Source organism: Pseudovirgaria hyperparasitica (assembly GCF_010093815.1).
Source record: "Pseudovirgaria hyperparasitica strain CBS 121739 unplaced genomic scaffold EJ05scaffold_1, whole genome shotgun sequence".
NCBI classification, from domain to species: Eukaryota; Fungi; Ascomycota; class Dothideomycetes; order Acrospermales; family Acrospermaceae; genus Pseudovirgaria; species Pseudovirgaria hyperparasitica.
Window position 1 is genome coordinate 3153471 of NW_022985549.1, and position 16472 is coordinate 3169942.

General features: G+C 49.3%; 4 protein-coding genes across 4 annotated transcripts; 3 read left to right on the forward strand and 1 right to left on the reverse strand.

The window, feature by feature from the left end:
* Nucleotides 1-583: 583 nt before the first annotated feature.
* Nucleotides 584-1974, forward strand: EJ05DRAFT_496331 (uncharacterized protein; the record flags this gene model as incomplete). Its single annotated transcript, XM_033746374.1, has 6 exons — nt 584-730; nt 779-886; nt 937-1095; nt 1146-1357; nt 1422-1519; nt 1589-1974. The coding sequence occupies 6 exons, from the start codon at nt 584-586 to the stop codon at nt 1972-1974; spliced, it is 1110 nt and encodes a 369-aa protein (XP_033605963.1).
* Nucleotides 1975-3695: 1721 nt separating this feature from the next.
* Nucleotides 3696-6573, reverse strand: EJ05DRAFT_496332 (phosphoinositide 3-kinase; the record flags this gene model as incomplete). The annotated part of the gene is made up of 3 exons (XM_033746375.1): nt 3696-6279; nt 6331-6417; nt 6491-6573. 3 exons carry the CDS (start codon nt 6571-6573, stop codon nt 3696-3698), a joined length of 2754 nt encoding a protein of 917 aa, XP_033605964.1.
* Nucleotides 6574-6739: 166 nt separating this feature from the next.
* EJ05DRAFT_507097 (Nse4-domain-containing protein) lies at nt 6740-8953 on the forward strand. Its single transcript, XM_033747882.1, has 3 exons — nt 6740-7451; nt 7503-8366; nt 8423-8953. The coding sequence occupies exons 1-3, from the start codon at nt 7076-7078 to the stop codon at nt 8572-8574; spliced, it is 1392 nt and encodes a 463-aa protein (XP_033605965.1). The 5' UTR covers nt 6740-7075; the 3' UTR covers nt 8575-8953.
* Nucleotides 8954-9962: 1009 nt separating this feature from the next.
* EJ05DRAFT_530236 (uncharacterized protein) lies at nt 9963-15868 on the forward strand (the record flags this gene model as incomplete). Its single annotated transcript, XM_033748959.1, has 7 exons — nt 9963-10895; nt 10926-10978; nt 11015-12595; nt 12749-13536; nt 13567-14643; nt 14710-14796; nt 15855-15868. The coding sequence occupies 7 exons, from the start codon at nt 9963-9965 to the stop codon at nt 15866-15868; spliced, it is 4533 nt and encodes a 1510-aa protein (XP_033605966.1).
* Between the last annotated feature and the right edge of the window lie 604 nt (nt 15869-16472).

The following is a 16472-nucleotide window of genomic DNA, read 5'->3' on the forward strand; positions in this document are numbered from 1 at the left end:
GATGGATGCAGACGGGGAGGCAAGGTGTACAGCAAACGTCAGCCAGGAGCAAGACATGGCCACTAGCGAAATCCGGGGACGCAGGTATCCTCTCCGTCGACCCACTTTCTTCGGACAAAGATTCTTGGCCTCATTACTTGTTATGCAAGCCATCTTGCAACTAAGACCTGTCCCTGCTACTTATTGATCTTCATTGCACTACCTATGGCTGTGCTGCATAGAGCGTGTATGTGGATGTATATGTGCATTGCATGTACAGCCAAAGCATCTGCGAACGTAATAACACACACACGGTACCAGGGCACCAACCTGATTAGCAATTAACGACACGCAAGTCTGTATATTCCGCGATCTCATCTACCCCCACAAGTGGTCTGCCACCTTGCCCTGAAACTAAATGTCCGATATGTGGGTTGTGGTCGTACGAATGCGCTTCATGCGGCAAGATGTCGCTATAGCTCGTACAGCTCCATATATTCTACGATCGCGGCATTATTTGAAGACGTCGACATCTTCCCATCAGATCACTACAACTTGATCAGATTCATTCGCTATCTGAGACATATCGGTCTTGAGCATCAAAATGTACTCGTCCTATTCGGTCACGGTCGTGGGCTGCAGCATAGCCTTTCCCTTCTTTGCCATCATTGCTGTCGGTTTTCGATTATATGGACGTCGACTGCAACATGTTCCGTGGTTGTCTGACGACTATCTTGTCGTTTCCGCCTTGGTAGGTGACCATTATAAGCTTGACGTCAGGCGACTGATAATGGCACAGATGTTCGGCATTGCTTTGTGTCTTATCAGCTTGAACGCCGCATTCAATGCCTCCCTAGGTCAAGACTTGACAGAGATAACGCCGGACCAATATGTGGCTTTCAATAAGGTAGATTTAAGGTGTTCGAGATGCCCCAGCTCTTTGCTAAATTCAATAAGCATATATATGCCTTAGTCCTTACTGCCTACACTTCCTTCGGACTAGTGAAACTCTCAGTCCTCTCATTATACAAGCGAATCTTCGCTGTGCCAAAATTCCTTCGAGCAGCAAACATCCTCTTCTGTATAATTTCTCTCTGGATAATCGTAACGATCTTCGTACGTGTATCCAACTGATCCTTTCTTTCTGTCTACTCACATCCGCAAAGCTAGCAATTTTCTCCGCCTGGCCCATATCCAACTTCTGGTCCCTTGGTGCCGATTATGCATTTGACCATCCACGATTTCTCTTCATCAACACCATCCTCGACACTTTTTTCGATGTCATCGTTCTGTCTCTCCCTTTTCCCATAATATGGGGCCTCCAGATGAGTAAGAGTAGGAAGCTACAAGTCACAGCGATTTTCTCTTTGGGTTTCTTGTATTTCTCCCCTCGCCCTCCTTTTCCCCTCATTTCGCTATACATGACCTAATACTTCATATAGCTGTGTCGTCTCCGCTGGCTTACGAATCTATTTCGGTTGGCGTCTTAGTGGCACTGGTGCAAGTACCCAAAACCAAGTCTCCAGTGACAACTTTTCTTGTACGTATGACACACAACATACAAGTCCTTCCGTAATACAAGCAGAGAAAAGCTGACCATAATACGCAGACATCGTCATCAACAACGTGATATGGTGCGAAATGGAAGCCTGCTGCTCCGTCATCGCCGCGTGCCTGCCATGCATGCGGCCTTTTATGAAACCCCTAAAACTCGACTCTTTCAGCCATCTTGTCTCACGACTCCGTTCCTGGTCGTCGCATTCTCAGAACTCCCGTGGGACCTCCCGCAAACACAGCTCCGGGTCGGATTCTTCCGGGGACGAAGTGCAGCTGACGCCGGTGGGCAGTGTGCGGAATTTGATTGTCATCAGCAAGGAGACGCAGACAGATCCGGAGAATGTACCAAGCCAAGGCGTGCAGGTTACGCAGCAGTATGCGGTACAGTATAATCCGAAGTTTCCACAAGAGCATTTCACTGGAGATCACGCTGTCTGACAGTAGTTGATGGGTGGGTGGGAGGCGCGTTGATGTTGACAAGATAAGATGAGGAGATGTTACTATGGTGGCGAACGATTGGAATGATGGGATGATATCGGAAGAGCTCTGATGACGTCCGCCGTTCATTGTCGTGAAGGATTATGTCTTAAGGATTATATAGTCCTTTTTTGTATATTGATGTCCTTGGCCGTTATCACGGCTTTTCTATGTATAATATATGACTCTTATGTTGCAGTGCCTATCGATCCATGGTCAATTTCTGCTACACCAAGCTGTTTACTAATTACTGCATCCATTATCACAATAGCCTCGTATCCTCATTTTACAACGATTACCTTTCTTGAACTGGCTGAACTGGTATTCATTTTCGAAATAAGTACGTACATATTTCTACAGGTCTACGACTAGACATCTGTTTCTCGAGTCTGTTCTGAGTGTTCCCTATACATAATTTTCTGCTCTCTACTAGTCCAAGTATCATTTATCATGACCTTCTGATTGATATATATACATATATCATAATCCAAGACCTGGACTAGTGTCTATTTAGTCATCTGTCACTCTTTGACCGCCTGCTAGATGCACCACTAATATATTACAGAAAGAACTGCTCCTACTACAGATTAGCACACTAGCTTGTGCGTGCGTAGCTTATGACGTCCTCGTGTATAGAATTGCGACTTACATTGACATGATATATTTACGTGTAGATATGAATATACGCAGCTACACATGCATGCACCTACATCCGCTGTGGTTCTGGCGCTACATGAGTGTTGTTCTGTTACGTGATGACTGACTGCGTGGTCAAATAGAAAGTTCGCAAAATCATGGGGCGTGGACAGAATGAGACATGTGGTGCTTTGGAGGATAAATTAACATAGAAGTTTGAATATTGTTATGCCATGAACGAGGCCAGGCTATAGATGACATGCGGGCACAACAACCCCTTGAACTCTTCGCGTTCTCATCTCGCGAACGCTCAGAATTGTAGAGTTGTAAGTTTCCAGGATACGTACCATCGAACATCCTAAATCTGGTTTCTTCGCAGCCTAATAGATCATTATCAGAACTGGCTGCTTACCTTCCAGACACGCACATACACACAGCCCGCGGCTCATAGCGCGCCACTCTGCACTACAGACTGCGCGGCGCTCCAGCTCCGTGCCCAATGCACCAACATCCGGCACACGAGTGAAATACATGATATACCCATCCCCTCCACTATCCTTAAGCATGGATTCGTGCACAAGTATGCCGAGAAGGCGTTGATGGTGAATGATCTGGCATGCGCGAACTGTATAATAATCCGGTGTGCAGTCATGTAACAGGAGCGAAAAGAGAGTGTAGCGCGATATAGATCGCGCGATTTGCTATGTAGGTTGGAGACGTGGATTGTGACACGCAGCAAAATGGGCCGGCGCCAGATGAGTGTGGTGGTGCGGTGAGGGCGCCACGAACAGGTCTTCTGAAGTTATGAGTTGGTAAAACAAACTTGTTTGAGGTTCGAGCGATGGTACTGTGTTGGATGATTAGTACTCCTCAAAACCGAGGTTGAACATTGCTTGTACGTGCTCGCCGAGGTCTGCCAATGTCCAGTGTGAAAAGGGGTGCGTAAAAGGGAAGCTACCGTACCTCAAACAGACTCAACAATAGCAAGCGTTGGGTCAATGGATACGACTGACAGCACAATCGCTACACTGTACTCGGCGAAGACTTCACGCTCTCCAGTGTTGAACAAGACCATGCAGACGGTCAATCACAACTGGCATCATGGCGCCCTGACTGTCCAAGATCAACGCCTCGAAATGTCTGATAGCCTCTTCTTCGCTCAAGTCAAGCATCATCCGCTCTTGCACCTTCCACACAGCCTTATCCGGCTCGATCCTGATATCGGGCACATTGGCCTCCCTCATTAGAGCAAAAAGATTAAGAATGAGGTTCGCTGATTTTCGCAGCGTTGTATACGCTGTATAGCAATGTTCGCGGAACTGTCGGTATTGTTGAGATTGCGGACCTCCCATGCCATCGATCATCTCTTTCGACAATTTCATCAGTGGGGCGAATGGTTTTGGATCACGGCCAAGAATGTAGCCGAAATCGGCATGGAAGAAGTGACCATCTGGGGTAAGCAGAAGATTTTCGAGATGGCGATCACCGACACCAAGAAGGTATGTGATAACACAGTAGCCAGCGCATGATTTGACGTAGGTGTCCATTGCTTCTCTACGAACGCCATGTGGGGCCGTTTCGTCTGGGTTGTTTGCGCGGAGATAGTTGAGAAGAGAACCCTTATACTTCGCACTTGCACCAGCTATGGATGACGAAGGAATAAACTGCAGGGCGCCAGCGAAAGCGCCCGTCGCAAGGATGCGGTACGGTGTGAGCTTGAGATCAAGATTCTCTTTCTGGAGGAGTCGGTCCATAAGTGTGATGATTTGCATGACGAGTTGATCTTGTCTTAGATCATCTCCAGTTTTGAAAATGATGGGATATTTTGCTCCGGTGGTAGTCCGAAGAGTAATTTGTAAAGGTAACATGGAAGACTTGAAAACGCTGCATTCCTCTGGAAAGCAGCCATTTATGGATATCGAGGGATCCAGAGGCAATGGTATAGGAGGATCGATGTGAAGAAGCTCATTCTTCGGATCTGCTAGGAACTTCTTTAAGCGCTCGATCTTACCAGGGCGGTCTTCACGAGAGGTCTTGATCTCGCGCGAAGCTTTGGTGAGAATCGTGATGAATTCTGCTTGTCGCAAAAGCGTTTTCCGTCTTTGCGGGCCATCCGGTGTATTGTTCAGCGAAGTCATGAAGTCGAACTCAACCTTAGCAAACAACTTGCGGTGTTCGGGACCTTGTTCCGCGCTGTAGTCATCACATTCAACCATGAGATACCAGTGCAAGTAATTACCCAGCATAAGGTTATTTGCTGCTCGAGTGACTAAAAACTGGGCCAGTGATGAGTCGTTCTCAGGACTGTCTTCGGTGTCACAGGCGATGGTCTCATATTTCAGGGCTTGAACAAGTTGTAGAAGATACACAAGCAACTCATCATCATCTGACTTCTTTAGTCGGTCAACAGCGTAAGCGCGAACGGCAGGGTTCGTGAAGGATGGACCCAAGAGCTCAAGAGCGTCGTCCACAGCAATCTCAGTCCATTTTGGTAGCATTTGTACTGCTTGTCGAGCTTCGTTTTGATCGTTCCAGGCGACGGATTTCACAAACTTTGTCAAGGCCCTCTTGTCACGAGTGAGATGATGACGGAACTTCCACACCAGATCTTTCTCATCTGAGATCAACTCGTGCGTCGGACCGTAAGCCATGATCACATTGAGCTCGTCACGGATCTTCGCGTTTGGTTTTAGATCGCGATCTAGCGCTCCTGTCCGGTGACTTCGTATCAATCTTCTGTGCTTGCTCTCAGCTGGATTGTCCCTCATACCGACTTCTGGGTCATAGATGCGAATAAGGCGCCCAGAGTCGCCATCGCCAAAGGCCTCCCCATCTACGTTGATGCCAGGCCCAAACGAAACCTCTGGAGGTGGCTTTAAACGAACTTCAGAGTTACTCCCACCGCTATGGAGCATACTAGATATTGGAGGCGCTGGATACTCCGTGTCCGTGAATACAATAGGGTGATCGAAACGTGGGAACTCTATGTGCAGGTAGAACTGTTCCTCGTCATTCTGGTCGTTGTTCGTGGTATCAGCGTGCTGCAGCCGATCCGTATGACTGCCGTTCGAATCATGTTGCCGTCTTGGAGTATCAGTCAGGATGCTCCGCTCAAGTCTCTCAATCTTCCTGAAAACCATTTGATCCAGCCATTTTGACTCCGGAATTTCACCCATCTCATGCTTTTTCACTAGCGCTTCCAGCCTCACCATCTCCGCAACACGCTCATCCACTGTCTCCACCTTGGTCTTCTCGCCTCTCCGCCCCCGCACGGGAGGTAGTATCCATGGTGTACTTGTCTCCGACAGGCCATCAGCTGCTCTATGACGATGCAGGCGACATCGTTGCCGACCTTTCTGTAGAGTGTTGTCTTTGTCGAATAGAGGGACTGTCGTACCACCAAATGGTATTGCATGAAATTGCGAATCATTTGCGCCGATAGGGGATAGGTCCCAGACGGTGATAGCGAGCTGGGCATTTAGAGGGAGACTCGAATAGGGCATGGGCAAACTTAGCCATTCGTTCCATATTCGAGCAGTCTTAAAGTGTTTGTATGCGGTTTGAACAGGCACGGTCAGAGGTTTGCTGTCGGCCCAGATTTGAGCTGTAACATAGAGCTCGAAATGAGGACTATACATCGTGAGTACTTTGGATGTTGCCCAAGTCTGTATGAGGACTGACTTGGTATTCGATCCGAGATGTCGAAGTTCAGCATTCTTGAGTAGTATAGAGTAGGGTATGGGTTTCTGATGGCCGTCCAAAGTATTGCTGCACTGGTCAGCGAACACTGATCGGGCGCAAAGCCGGCGGGGCAGCTCGTTTGACACGGCCAAATACGGACATTCTCACATTTACGGGCAGATCCAAGACAGAAGAGGTGGCGAAGGAGAATGGCTCCATGCGGTAGCCCTTTTGGCCCGCCATCTGAGAAGATTTTGAGGAAGTAGATAATAGCTATGAGGGTATACTGTACAGGCTGGCTGGGCGTCTTCAAGCTAAGCCCTAAAGGGTAGGTCCAGGCCTACCAGGTGGCATGCAGGTCATCAGTTATTTGAGCCTAGCGCAACACGAACATGCCCCCATGGGACGCGTCCAAACAATCGCGACAACCCACCTAACATTTCATCTGGCAACATCCCCCTGTTCAGCATCTCAATCTTTGCGCACGTCCACACTCGTTCTCATCCTGTCGTCGCGGCAATCAGATGGTCTCGACAAGGTTTCATTACGCGCCGAAGTCCTCAGCAGTTGAACACTAATAGACTCATAATCTACGAACACGCGCCGCTCCAGAAGCCATACTCGTTCTGTCGCGATACATAGCGGATATACTCATCAGAGAGAAGCCTTAGCTTTGCTGAATCTGGAAAGCGCAATAGGTGGCTCGTCTGTCGCAAGTCGCATCTTTCGTCGTGAAGCTGTCGACATGGCCCGACTGAATACAGCCGTTCCAAGCTCCTCGCGAGCGTCATCATTATACCCAACGACTCCAGTTCCAGAGGACACAGACAGCGAGCGACGCGTATTCAGCCCACCCACCGGCTCGGACAAAGAAAATCAAAGCTTCGCCGATCCAGACGAAGACGAAACAAGGTCGAGAGGGAAGCGCAAGGCTGTGGCCGGTTCGTCACGCCGTCCTCGCGACATGCCACAAGAATCACGGCCATCTCTGACTGAAAGAAATGACACGCCTATAGCGAGCAGAGTCCCGGAAGAGCTGCTATTCTACGACCCTGATCAGAATGCAAGGAAGAGGCAAAAGCTCCGCAAAGAGATGCGAGAGAATGAGCGTGCCTTGAAACGTAAGTAGTCGCTGCCATGTAAGATAGAGCATATGTTGATTATTCGACTAGATCAAAAGGAGACACTCATCCAACCAGGGGGCGAAGTTGAACTTCTGCGACGCCTCGAGCACGCAGACTACTTGATGAATAAAGTGCGACAAACTGCCGATGCAACAATCGACTCGCAATTTCTCGTGGACGCTGGAGACATTGCATTAAAAAAAGCAACAGCTATCGTGAACGGCGACAAAGCTACGACGATAGACACGGACGAATTTGTCTCTAAGTGCAAGATATTTATGCGCAATGCTGGCTTTGAATCTGATAACGAGGCGTCGGCAAGCACGCAGCGCAGGCGGCAGCGTCCCAGGGAGCACGACGATGTCGACGAAGATGATGACCGCGAGCGCGAGGACCTCAATTGGGCTCATCTTGGACACTTTGCTTGCTTTCCAGCGAACTCAAGGCCTCCCCTCCCTGGCTTTCTTCTTGGACCTTTGTCGGTTCAGAAGAGGATTCGACAAGTAACGCAAAGACAACCTCGCCAGCAGAGGAGGAATGTTACAGAAGTCCGACCAGAGCAACTTCAAGCGTCCGATCTGGAGAAAGCAGAGACAGCCAACGTAACGGCAATGTGCCAGCAGATCAGCAAGATCCTGAACAAACATATCGACGAAAAGTCTGATCAACTCGAGGAAGTATGGGGAGACGCCACAAGCGAAGAGCAAGATGAGCTGCTACGCAAACATCGCTTAGCTTTGACGGAAGAATCGGAAACGACTGAAGGCGGTCAACCGGCCATGTCCTTATTCGACTGCGTCATCAACCCAAAGTCTTTTGGACAGACTGTGGAAAATTTGTTCTATGTATCTTTCTTGATTAAGGAGAGCGATGTTCAGATTGAGTACGATACGGATGGCTTGCCTGTGCTAAGTGAGTCTGAACACTGTGATAGTGTGCAAGAATGATGAACTAACATCTTAATGCAGTACCACGAAAAGAGAAGCTCTCCGAAGAAGAGCGAGCGAAGGGACAGCGTTCCAAGCGACAAGCTATCATCAGCATTGATTACGCCACATGGAAACAATTAATTACAGCTCTCGATATCAAAAAGCCTCTCATTCCTCATCGAGAAGAGTAACCACAGGCGCCCCCGTTGCCAATGATTAATCATGTCTAGGTCACGAATGCTCTGTCTTGAAGTTACATTTCAGCATTTCTGTCTTTACAGCTCGGTATCACCAGCCATTATACCCATTTCGGCTTGTCATTTCGAGTGCATTTATTGTATATATTCGGAGTTTCTTTGGGAGTGAGTCTTCAGAGGATACCTTAGACTGTGGAGCTTTGGCTTTGCGCTATACGTTACTGGGCAAGGGCTATATTATGCCTTTCGGGACAATAAACTCTGTACCTAATTAGAGCAATCGGTCCAGGAACCGTGAGATTCCTCTCTAATCGATAATCACTCGAACCGAACATCGTGAGCACTGGATCACGACTGTCTAAAGATATACCCGACCGTTGCTTAGCGTACCCGATATTTCTGCAGTGGTACTGAGACTTACTAAGTGACACTTTGCAATTGCAATATGCGTTCTGAACGGCTATAGTTTCTGTCTGTAGCTCATGGTGTACTAATATGATCATTATACACATCAATTTGATGGATGAGATCAAACCAGATCTGGGTTGGTTCAATGCTACACTTATAGCGAATCGTACACAAAGTACCCGCTAAAAGAGTCTTGAAAATCATCTAGATATGGGATCGGGCCTTGATATTTACACACTCAGGGCACTTTGCACAAATGTCGATGTTGAAGGACATGTTTTTATTGACAGATGCTTACGAGCGCGGACTGGAACTAAAATAGCGTAGGTGGGCAAGTAACGCAATCTGGCCGGCGGCGTTGTCGCAAGAAGCGCCCAGGAATGATGAAGATCGAGGATCGGGCCTTCTTGTGAAGAACAACTAAGGAATTCCTCGCCCCTGCCGACGAACGGCTGACTACTGATCCCGCACGCACGAGGGTTCGTGTGTTTGTTGTGGGTTTTATATCTGGTTGCCGCCGTTTCACCAATCCGCAATTCTTTGTTGTGAAGTCTCTTTGAGGTCCTTCCAAAGCCCTTTGACGCGTCGTAGGATTGCGCTAACGATCACCGCGAGCGACCACTGAGACTGCGCGTCTGGAACTCTCAGTATTCTTATACCTTCCTGTTACTTTCCCCGCTTCAACATCCCGGATCACGATCAGCATTCAGATACAACAGGTCTATTGACCATAGAGCCACTCCTTAGGTTCCTTCTTTACCATCTCAATCCCGCGCTACTGTCGACTGCAGCGGGCTGTACGCGCCTCGCCAATCTCCGTTACCCTAATAAGCAGAACTCTAGAACACACGTCATTTACCCCCTTCCGACGCAGCTTCAATCGCTTCGGACACCTCCTGTTCACGACCAAGACGCTCGATTCATTGTCTGAAAACACATATGGAGTGCTAAGGTGTCTATGAGAGTGCGACACGATGGCGTCGACCGCTAATCAGGGCCCGATCGCCCACAACAACGATCCATTCGTATCAAATCCGACAGACACCCATAGGCATCGCTACGCTGCATTCGATGCTAGCTCATTTTCCCTCTATACGAACGGGTCGACCTCACAGGCGAAACGCGCCTTGGAGGCACATCTGGCTGAAACTGAGAGGAGACTTCAAGAAACATCACAACTTGGTACCGTGCTGGTACAGCAACGGAAGGAACTTGGTGACAGATTGAAAGAGGTAGAGCAGCAAGCAGATGAGAATGAGATTGGACCCGAGCTACGCAAGAAGCTTGTTGAACTTGAACGCGAGTGCAATGAAGTTAGCAAAGATACCGCTCGAACTTTTGTGCCCAAGTCCAGAGTTCCAAGTGGCGAGACGGATGCACATACTGGGGGTGCCACTGTATTTTCCAACGACGCCACCCCATCCCCTTCGAAAATAACGGCACCATCGTCACGAAAGCAACGGAATCAGCATGCCAGTCGGGTTCATGATATCAAGCTTGCGACTGAGATAAGTAGTTCGCTACTACAGCAGCTCAGGGAGTTGCAGGCTGTTCTTGCAGAGAAAGATGACACTCTCCGGACCATCGATACAGAGAAGTCCAAGCTTGAGGTTGAAGTTGAAGGTCTCAACCAACGACTACGGGCCATGGATGAAAGCGAACAACGATACAAGGACGAAAACTGGAGTCTTGAGACACAGGTGCATGACTACATCACGACTTCGAAAGAATCTGCCGATCGCGAACAAAGGCTCTCCCTGACACTGAATTCAATCAAATCAGAGAAATCATCTCTGGAGCGAGAATTAGAAGAATTGAAACAAGCTCATTCCAAACTTTTTGACGACCAGCATTCGTCGCGGAAACAACACGAATCGGAGTTGACAACTCTGCGACGCAATGTGTCAGTCGGCGAGTCTGAGCGCCTTGCTTTACAGCGCAAGATTGAGGAGCTGACGAGTCAAAATCAAGAACTTGCGCGAGCAGTCTCGTATAGGCTAAGAGCAGACGAACAAGCAGCTGGCAGAGATTCAACATCCGAGACGGAGGATGTGGATGTAGAACACACTACACCTGATCATTCCCCGCCTCCGTCCCCAAGCAAAGCCACTCCTCGGCACGGCCAGCTGGAACATGAGACTTTGAAGAGCTCCCTATCACACGCCCACCGCATGATCCAACAGCTCAAGAACAATATTCATCGGGAGAAGACCGAGAAAATGGAACTGAAGCGTTTATTACAAGGCACGCGAGATGAACTTGACCAGAGGACGGCGACCGACAGTGCCAGCAAAAGACGAAAAGGCAAAGACGCTGAGGTGTTCAAGAAACCCGCCCGTCCCGATCGCCTGGGTGTACAAAGAAATAGCAGAGAGGAGATCTACGTCGATGAGCCAGATTGGGAAGATCACGATGGTCAAGATTCGCCAACCCGACGAAGAGTCTCCAAGACTATGGCTGGAACATATCCATCCACTGACACAGGTACTGACGCCTTCGAGACAGCCACTGAAACGTCGGATGAGTTCGAGACAGCCAACGAACTCGAAGGCGCGGCTACCGAAACTGATGCCTTTCACACTGGAGCGGAGACTCTTGATGGAGACAGTAGCGATGATTTGACCGAGACAGAGGGCACGACTACCGCAGGTACTGTACGCCATAAAAGACCTGGCGCCGCTCCTCTTACATCTGGACGCCCTGGCGATAGGAGCTCATACATGAGCACAGCTTCGACATCCGCAGATGAACCTGACCAATATTCAGAAGTCAAGACTCCTGTCCAATCCACTCAACCCAAATACCGGCTTAAGATAAATCGCCGTGGTTCGCGAAAAACCACACCGAACAGGTCCAGTGATGACGCAGTCAACAGCCCTGCGAGTTTCAAAGATTCTCCTGCCAGCTTTATCAGTACTGGCAGTCAACAGGGTGCACCCGCTGGACAAAGCCTGTTTGCTGAACTAGGGGACCTGAGCGCCGAGGAAAGTGAAGACGACGATGTCCTAGGTCCAGATGCAACCCCAAGCCGCTCCACAATCATTTCCCCAGAATCTTCTCAGGAGAATTTGAGAAAGTCCGTAGTTGAGACAAGCCGGTCCGCCAGCGTGGCGCCAAAAGTGGCTATGGTGGACTCTGCGATGATGACCGACTCTGGGGAGACTGAAAGGGGTGGTATCATATCCAACGCTACTAGTGCTGTAGGCGCAGCTATTGCTGGGGGAGTCGGGTTCGCTCTAGGACGAGGCTCTGAAAACAAGACTGAGGATGCATCTCGCGTGATGGAGCCCATAATGGCAGATCAAGAAGAGATAGTTGTGCTAGACATGGAGCCCACCGCTTTGAGGATCTCCTCGATCAGTTCTCAGAGTTCTAAGCCATTGGCTCCAGTTGTGCATCCTAATGCAGCTCTACAACACACAATCTCAAACGTTCGATCCCTCCAGACCGAGCCTATCGAGGCGCCAAAGACACAACCATCTCCACTAGGGATATCTCAGGTATCAGCAGGTCAGCAAATCGAGCCTACAGCCACTAAATCTGTTCCACTCGGAATGTCATCTATACAACCATATCATGAATCTGCTCCATCGCAGCAGAGCGAGAGGTTCCTACCACCAAGTCCTGTGAATCACAATGCGCCGCAAACAGACGGTATTGAAGAATCCCGGTCCATGGCTATTTCTTCAGTTCACACCATGTCAGAAGTGCAACCAAGAGCGAATCCAGCCGTTGAACTACCAGCTGCCAGCCAGAACAGTGCAAACGTGGGCCCTGTTGCAGTTCCCATCGAATTCATCGACAAGCCATCTTTATCCTTTTCGACTATTGCTTCACAGCACGTTGAACCTGTCAATTCTACTCGGTCATCTAAGGTCATTAGCGGCGGGGCTACTACTACTTCAGTTGTGGGCGTTGGTACTGCTGGGGCCCTGTTAGGTGCTGCAGCTACTTCTGAAAAGGCTACCGAATCTGAATCCGAGCCATCGGCTGAACCCAAGTCAGCAGGTGGATATCTGGGCTCGATGCTTAGATGGCGCACATCTCAACGAGATCCGGAGGCTGCCGGAGACATGACAAAAGAGTCACTGCAACAGGATGACGCTTCACCCAGAGTAGACTACGAGGAGATCCCCTCACATGACCGTGAACCATTCAAGGTTCGGAACGTCAATGCGGGTTCCAAGGGTCAAAGTGGAAACAGCGATCCTCTGCCAAGCTCCAAAATTCAATCTATCATCATGTCGGACGAGGAGACGCAGACGTCCCTTTCTGCTCAGGAGATCGACAAGATGCTAAAGGTTAAGCAAATGCCTCCATCAGTCATCGTACCAAGTCCGCCATCGAAGACTCTCACGACACATGTACGATCAAACAGCTCCAGCCCCCGAAAGTCTTACCCACCAACCAGTCTCGTGGTTGACACTGGTAAGACACAACCACGGAGACCAGGCAGCGCGGGCAGTCTGCGGAGCCGGGCCGCCACACCCCCTCCACTACCACCGGACCATAAAGAGGTCATCGCCGCGGCGCGCACTTCTATTGCAGGTGCGTCAATGGGACCACCTACGATGCCAGCATCGGCGTACAAGAAAGAGCAGGTTCGGCCTCGTACACCCAATGTTCAAATGGGGATTCCAAGCACTGTCACTTCCCCCTCTCGCTCAGGAACTACACCCCGTGCGAGAGCACCGACAATTCGAAGCGAGCTTTCCGTCCCAAGCACCCGTCGTTCATCGATCTCTTCGTTTGCCTCGGAAATCGACCAACGATTCAATATTCCCCGCGCGACCCTCGGTGACCACTTTGACCCGAATACTACCGACCCCCGCATGATTCAAGCAATCACTCAGACTATGATTGGTGAGTATTTATGGAAGTATACTCGAAAAGCTGGTAGAGGCGAAATGTCAGAGAAGCGGCATAGGCGTTTCTTTTGGGTGCATCCATACACACGTACTCTATACTGGAGCGAACAAGATCCTTCTACAGCTGGAAGGGCTCAGCTAAAGGCCAAGAGTGTCGCGATTGAGGCGGTACAGGTTGTGACGGATGACAATCCGATGCCTCCAGGCCTTCATCGGAAAAGCATAATCGTCATTACTCCTGGCAGAAGTGTTAAATTTACAGCTACGACGGGCCAGAGGCATGAGACGTGGTTCAATGCACTTTCGTACCTTTTGCTGCGTACGAACGCCGAACGTGCGGATGAAGACGACAACATCACAGCTGAGGACATCAATGAGTTCAACCCAGGCTATACGCGTAGTCCATCTCGACAAACAGGTCGATCGCGAGTGTCGATGGCTTCTTCGCATACAAATGGAAACCGGAACCTGTCACCATCTCGAGCTCAGTACCCTACCTTGACTTCGAGGGGTGCGCCTGGCACCCAAAGAGTAACGAGTGCTCAGAGTGGCTCACAGGTCCCCCAGAATTCAGTGTCGAGTCGCTTCAGCAGTATCAGTGGCATATTCAGGCCTGGTTCTGGAATGCGAGGATCATTTGCCGGGCGGCGAAGTCGAAGCAGTGTGCGAGATTCATCTCTGTACGATGCAACTACAGTTCATGACTCAGCGGAGGATCTGCGACAGGTTATAGAGCAACAAGAACGGGATGCGGATAGGCTAGAGAATGTGAGGGCGTGTTGCGATGGTAAGTACTGCATCTGAGGGTCACATCAGATGTTATTTGTTTTCAAGTACTAAATCAGGACCAAAGGTAAACACGACGTAGGCTCACTCTCTCGGAACGGGCGGCACTCCAGTGCTCAGGGCAGACATACTTCTTTCAGCTCTATGACACGAAGTATGCGCGGCCGCTCTGCTCAGCCTGACTCGAGCCTTAGTAATCATCCTGAGAACGGGGAGGCGAGCGGGCATCACCACCACCATTAAGGACCTATCTCGAACCTATAATTTCCTATGCGTAATCTCTTTTGTAGAGCGATATATCAATATCCTTAGCCGGTTTAAGCTATAGCCCCTATCTACTCTTTCTCGTCTCTGTCTGAGCGGATGAAGTCTCCTTTGAATGTTGTACGCCTCCTTGGTACCGCTCTCTAACATTTCCTTGCTTCTGTGCTCTGGCAATGCATTGCATTACTTCTCTTATGTCAGTACGCCTTTCCTATCATCTTTCAGTAGCTCAGCGTAGCATCTTATTGGCCTGGTTGGAGCGTTTGTAATATTTTTGCTACGTATCAAAGGGCGAAAGAAGGCTTACGCACGGTGTTTGGTAGCTGGAGAACATGAGTGTGATGTTTCCCGGTGTGTTGTGTTTGTTATGGAGATACTGTCGATGCGTGATTGTCTCGTGAACGGTGTGTGATATGCTACATGCTGCGTTCTCCATACTTATGGGGATGTCCTGCGGCTTGCGCTTTAACGTCCGTCCTTACGTTGTATCCCGTAATCGTTTTCAGGTGAAGTCACCAGCCATGATCCTGTTCATCTTGCCATGCAGTCGACGCGTACTTGAGTTATACGTGGTGGTACGGAGACGACGATCCAAACCTCCCGCCCGCGGGCATTTCTGATAGTCTTACCTTCGTCGCTTGGCAGTTCGGGCCATTCGGAGATTCCTCGATCTCATCTAGCTAGCATCATTCATCTCGGTCATGATTATCATGCCCTTTCACTATTATCTACTCTCTTCAATGACTGAAGAACAAAATGCAAGGACACAAAGAGGGTCTGTAGTCGTCTACAACCTGATGACGTCGCTCATTTCAACGACTGCACGGAACCCGCTGATGCCATCGAGTTGTAGAGCACTTTCACGTCTGATCTTATATCGATCCACATACTCGGCGGGCATCCTTGAACGATTTTGAAATATATTATACAGTCCTCATCTCTTGGCAGGGCATACGCGATAAGGCGTATGCTTACTGCTATTTGCGGAGCTGTTTGCGTCACTATAATTCCCAGTGCAGCATACGAGACATCGGAATGGGTAATCATCCGGCTAAGTGCCAAATGATCTCTCATCAGGCAACACCTATCCTGATGGACCCTACTTACCGTACAGCTACAATTGCGGGTACCGATCTCTGCTATCGACATGGACAATGCGCCACAAATCTGTCGCTTACCACCCTGAAAGAATTGGCTTTGCTGAATGAGTATTTGCAAGGTGTCTCTTAACCAAATCGTACGAACCTTTTCACGGTTGCTGACCTCATATTTCCATGCTTAGCAAGCAAGACTTGCCTTTCCTCAGCTTCAGGCACACCGATACATGACTACGTCTCGCACGACAGCTGAGCAGTCTGTTAATCTGCTCGATACTTCAGTGTGTCGCAGCGTCGAGTGCCCTGGACCATATATAGGAATCCTTCTTGGCATTTCCAGAAGACTCCTTGTAAATAACGCTGATCCGACGTCACAATATGTTGGACAATAATATGCCAGGCAGGCATATTCGCCTTGTGGACATCGCAAACTCGTTGGAAACAAATTTGAAGGAATGATCATGATGGT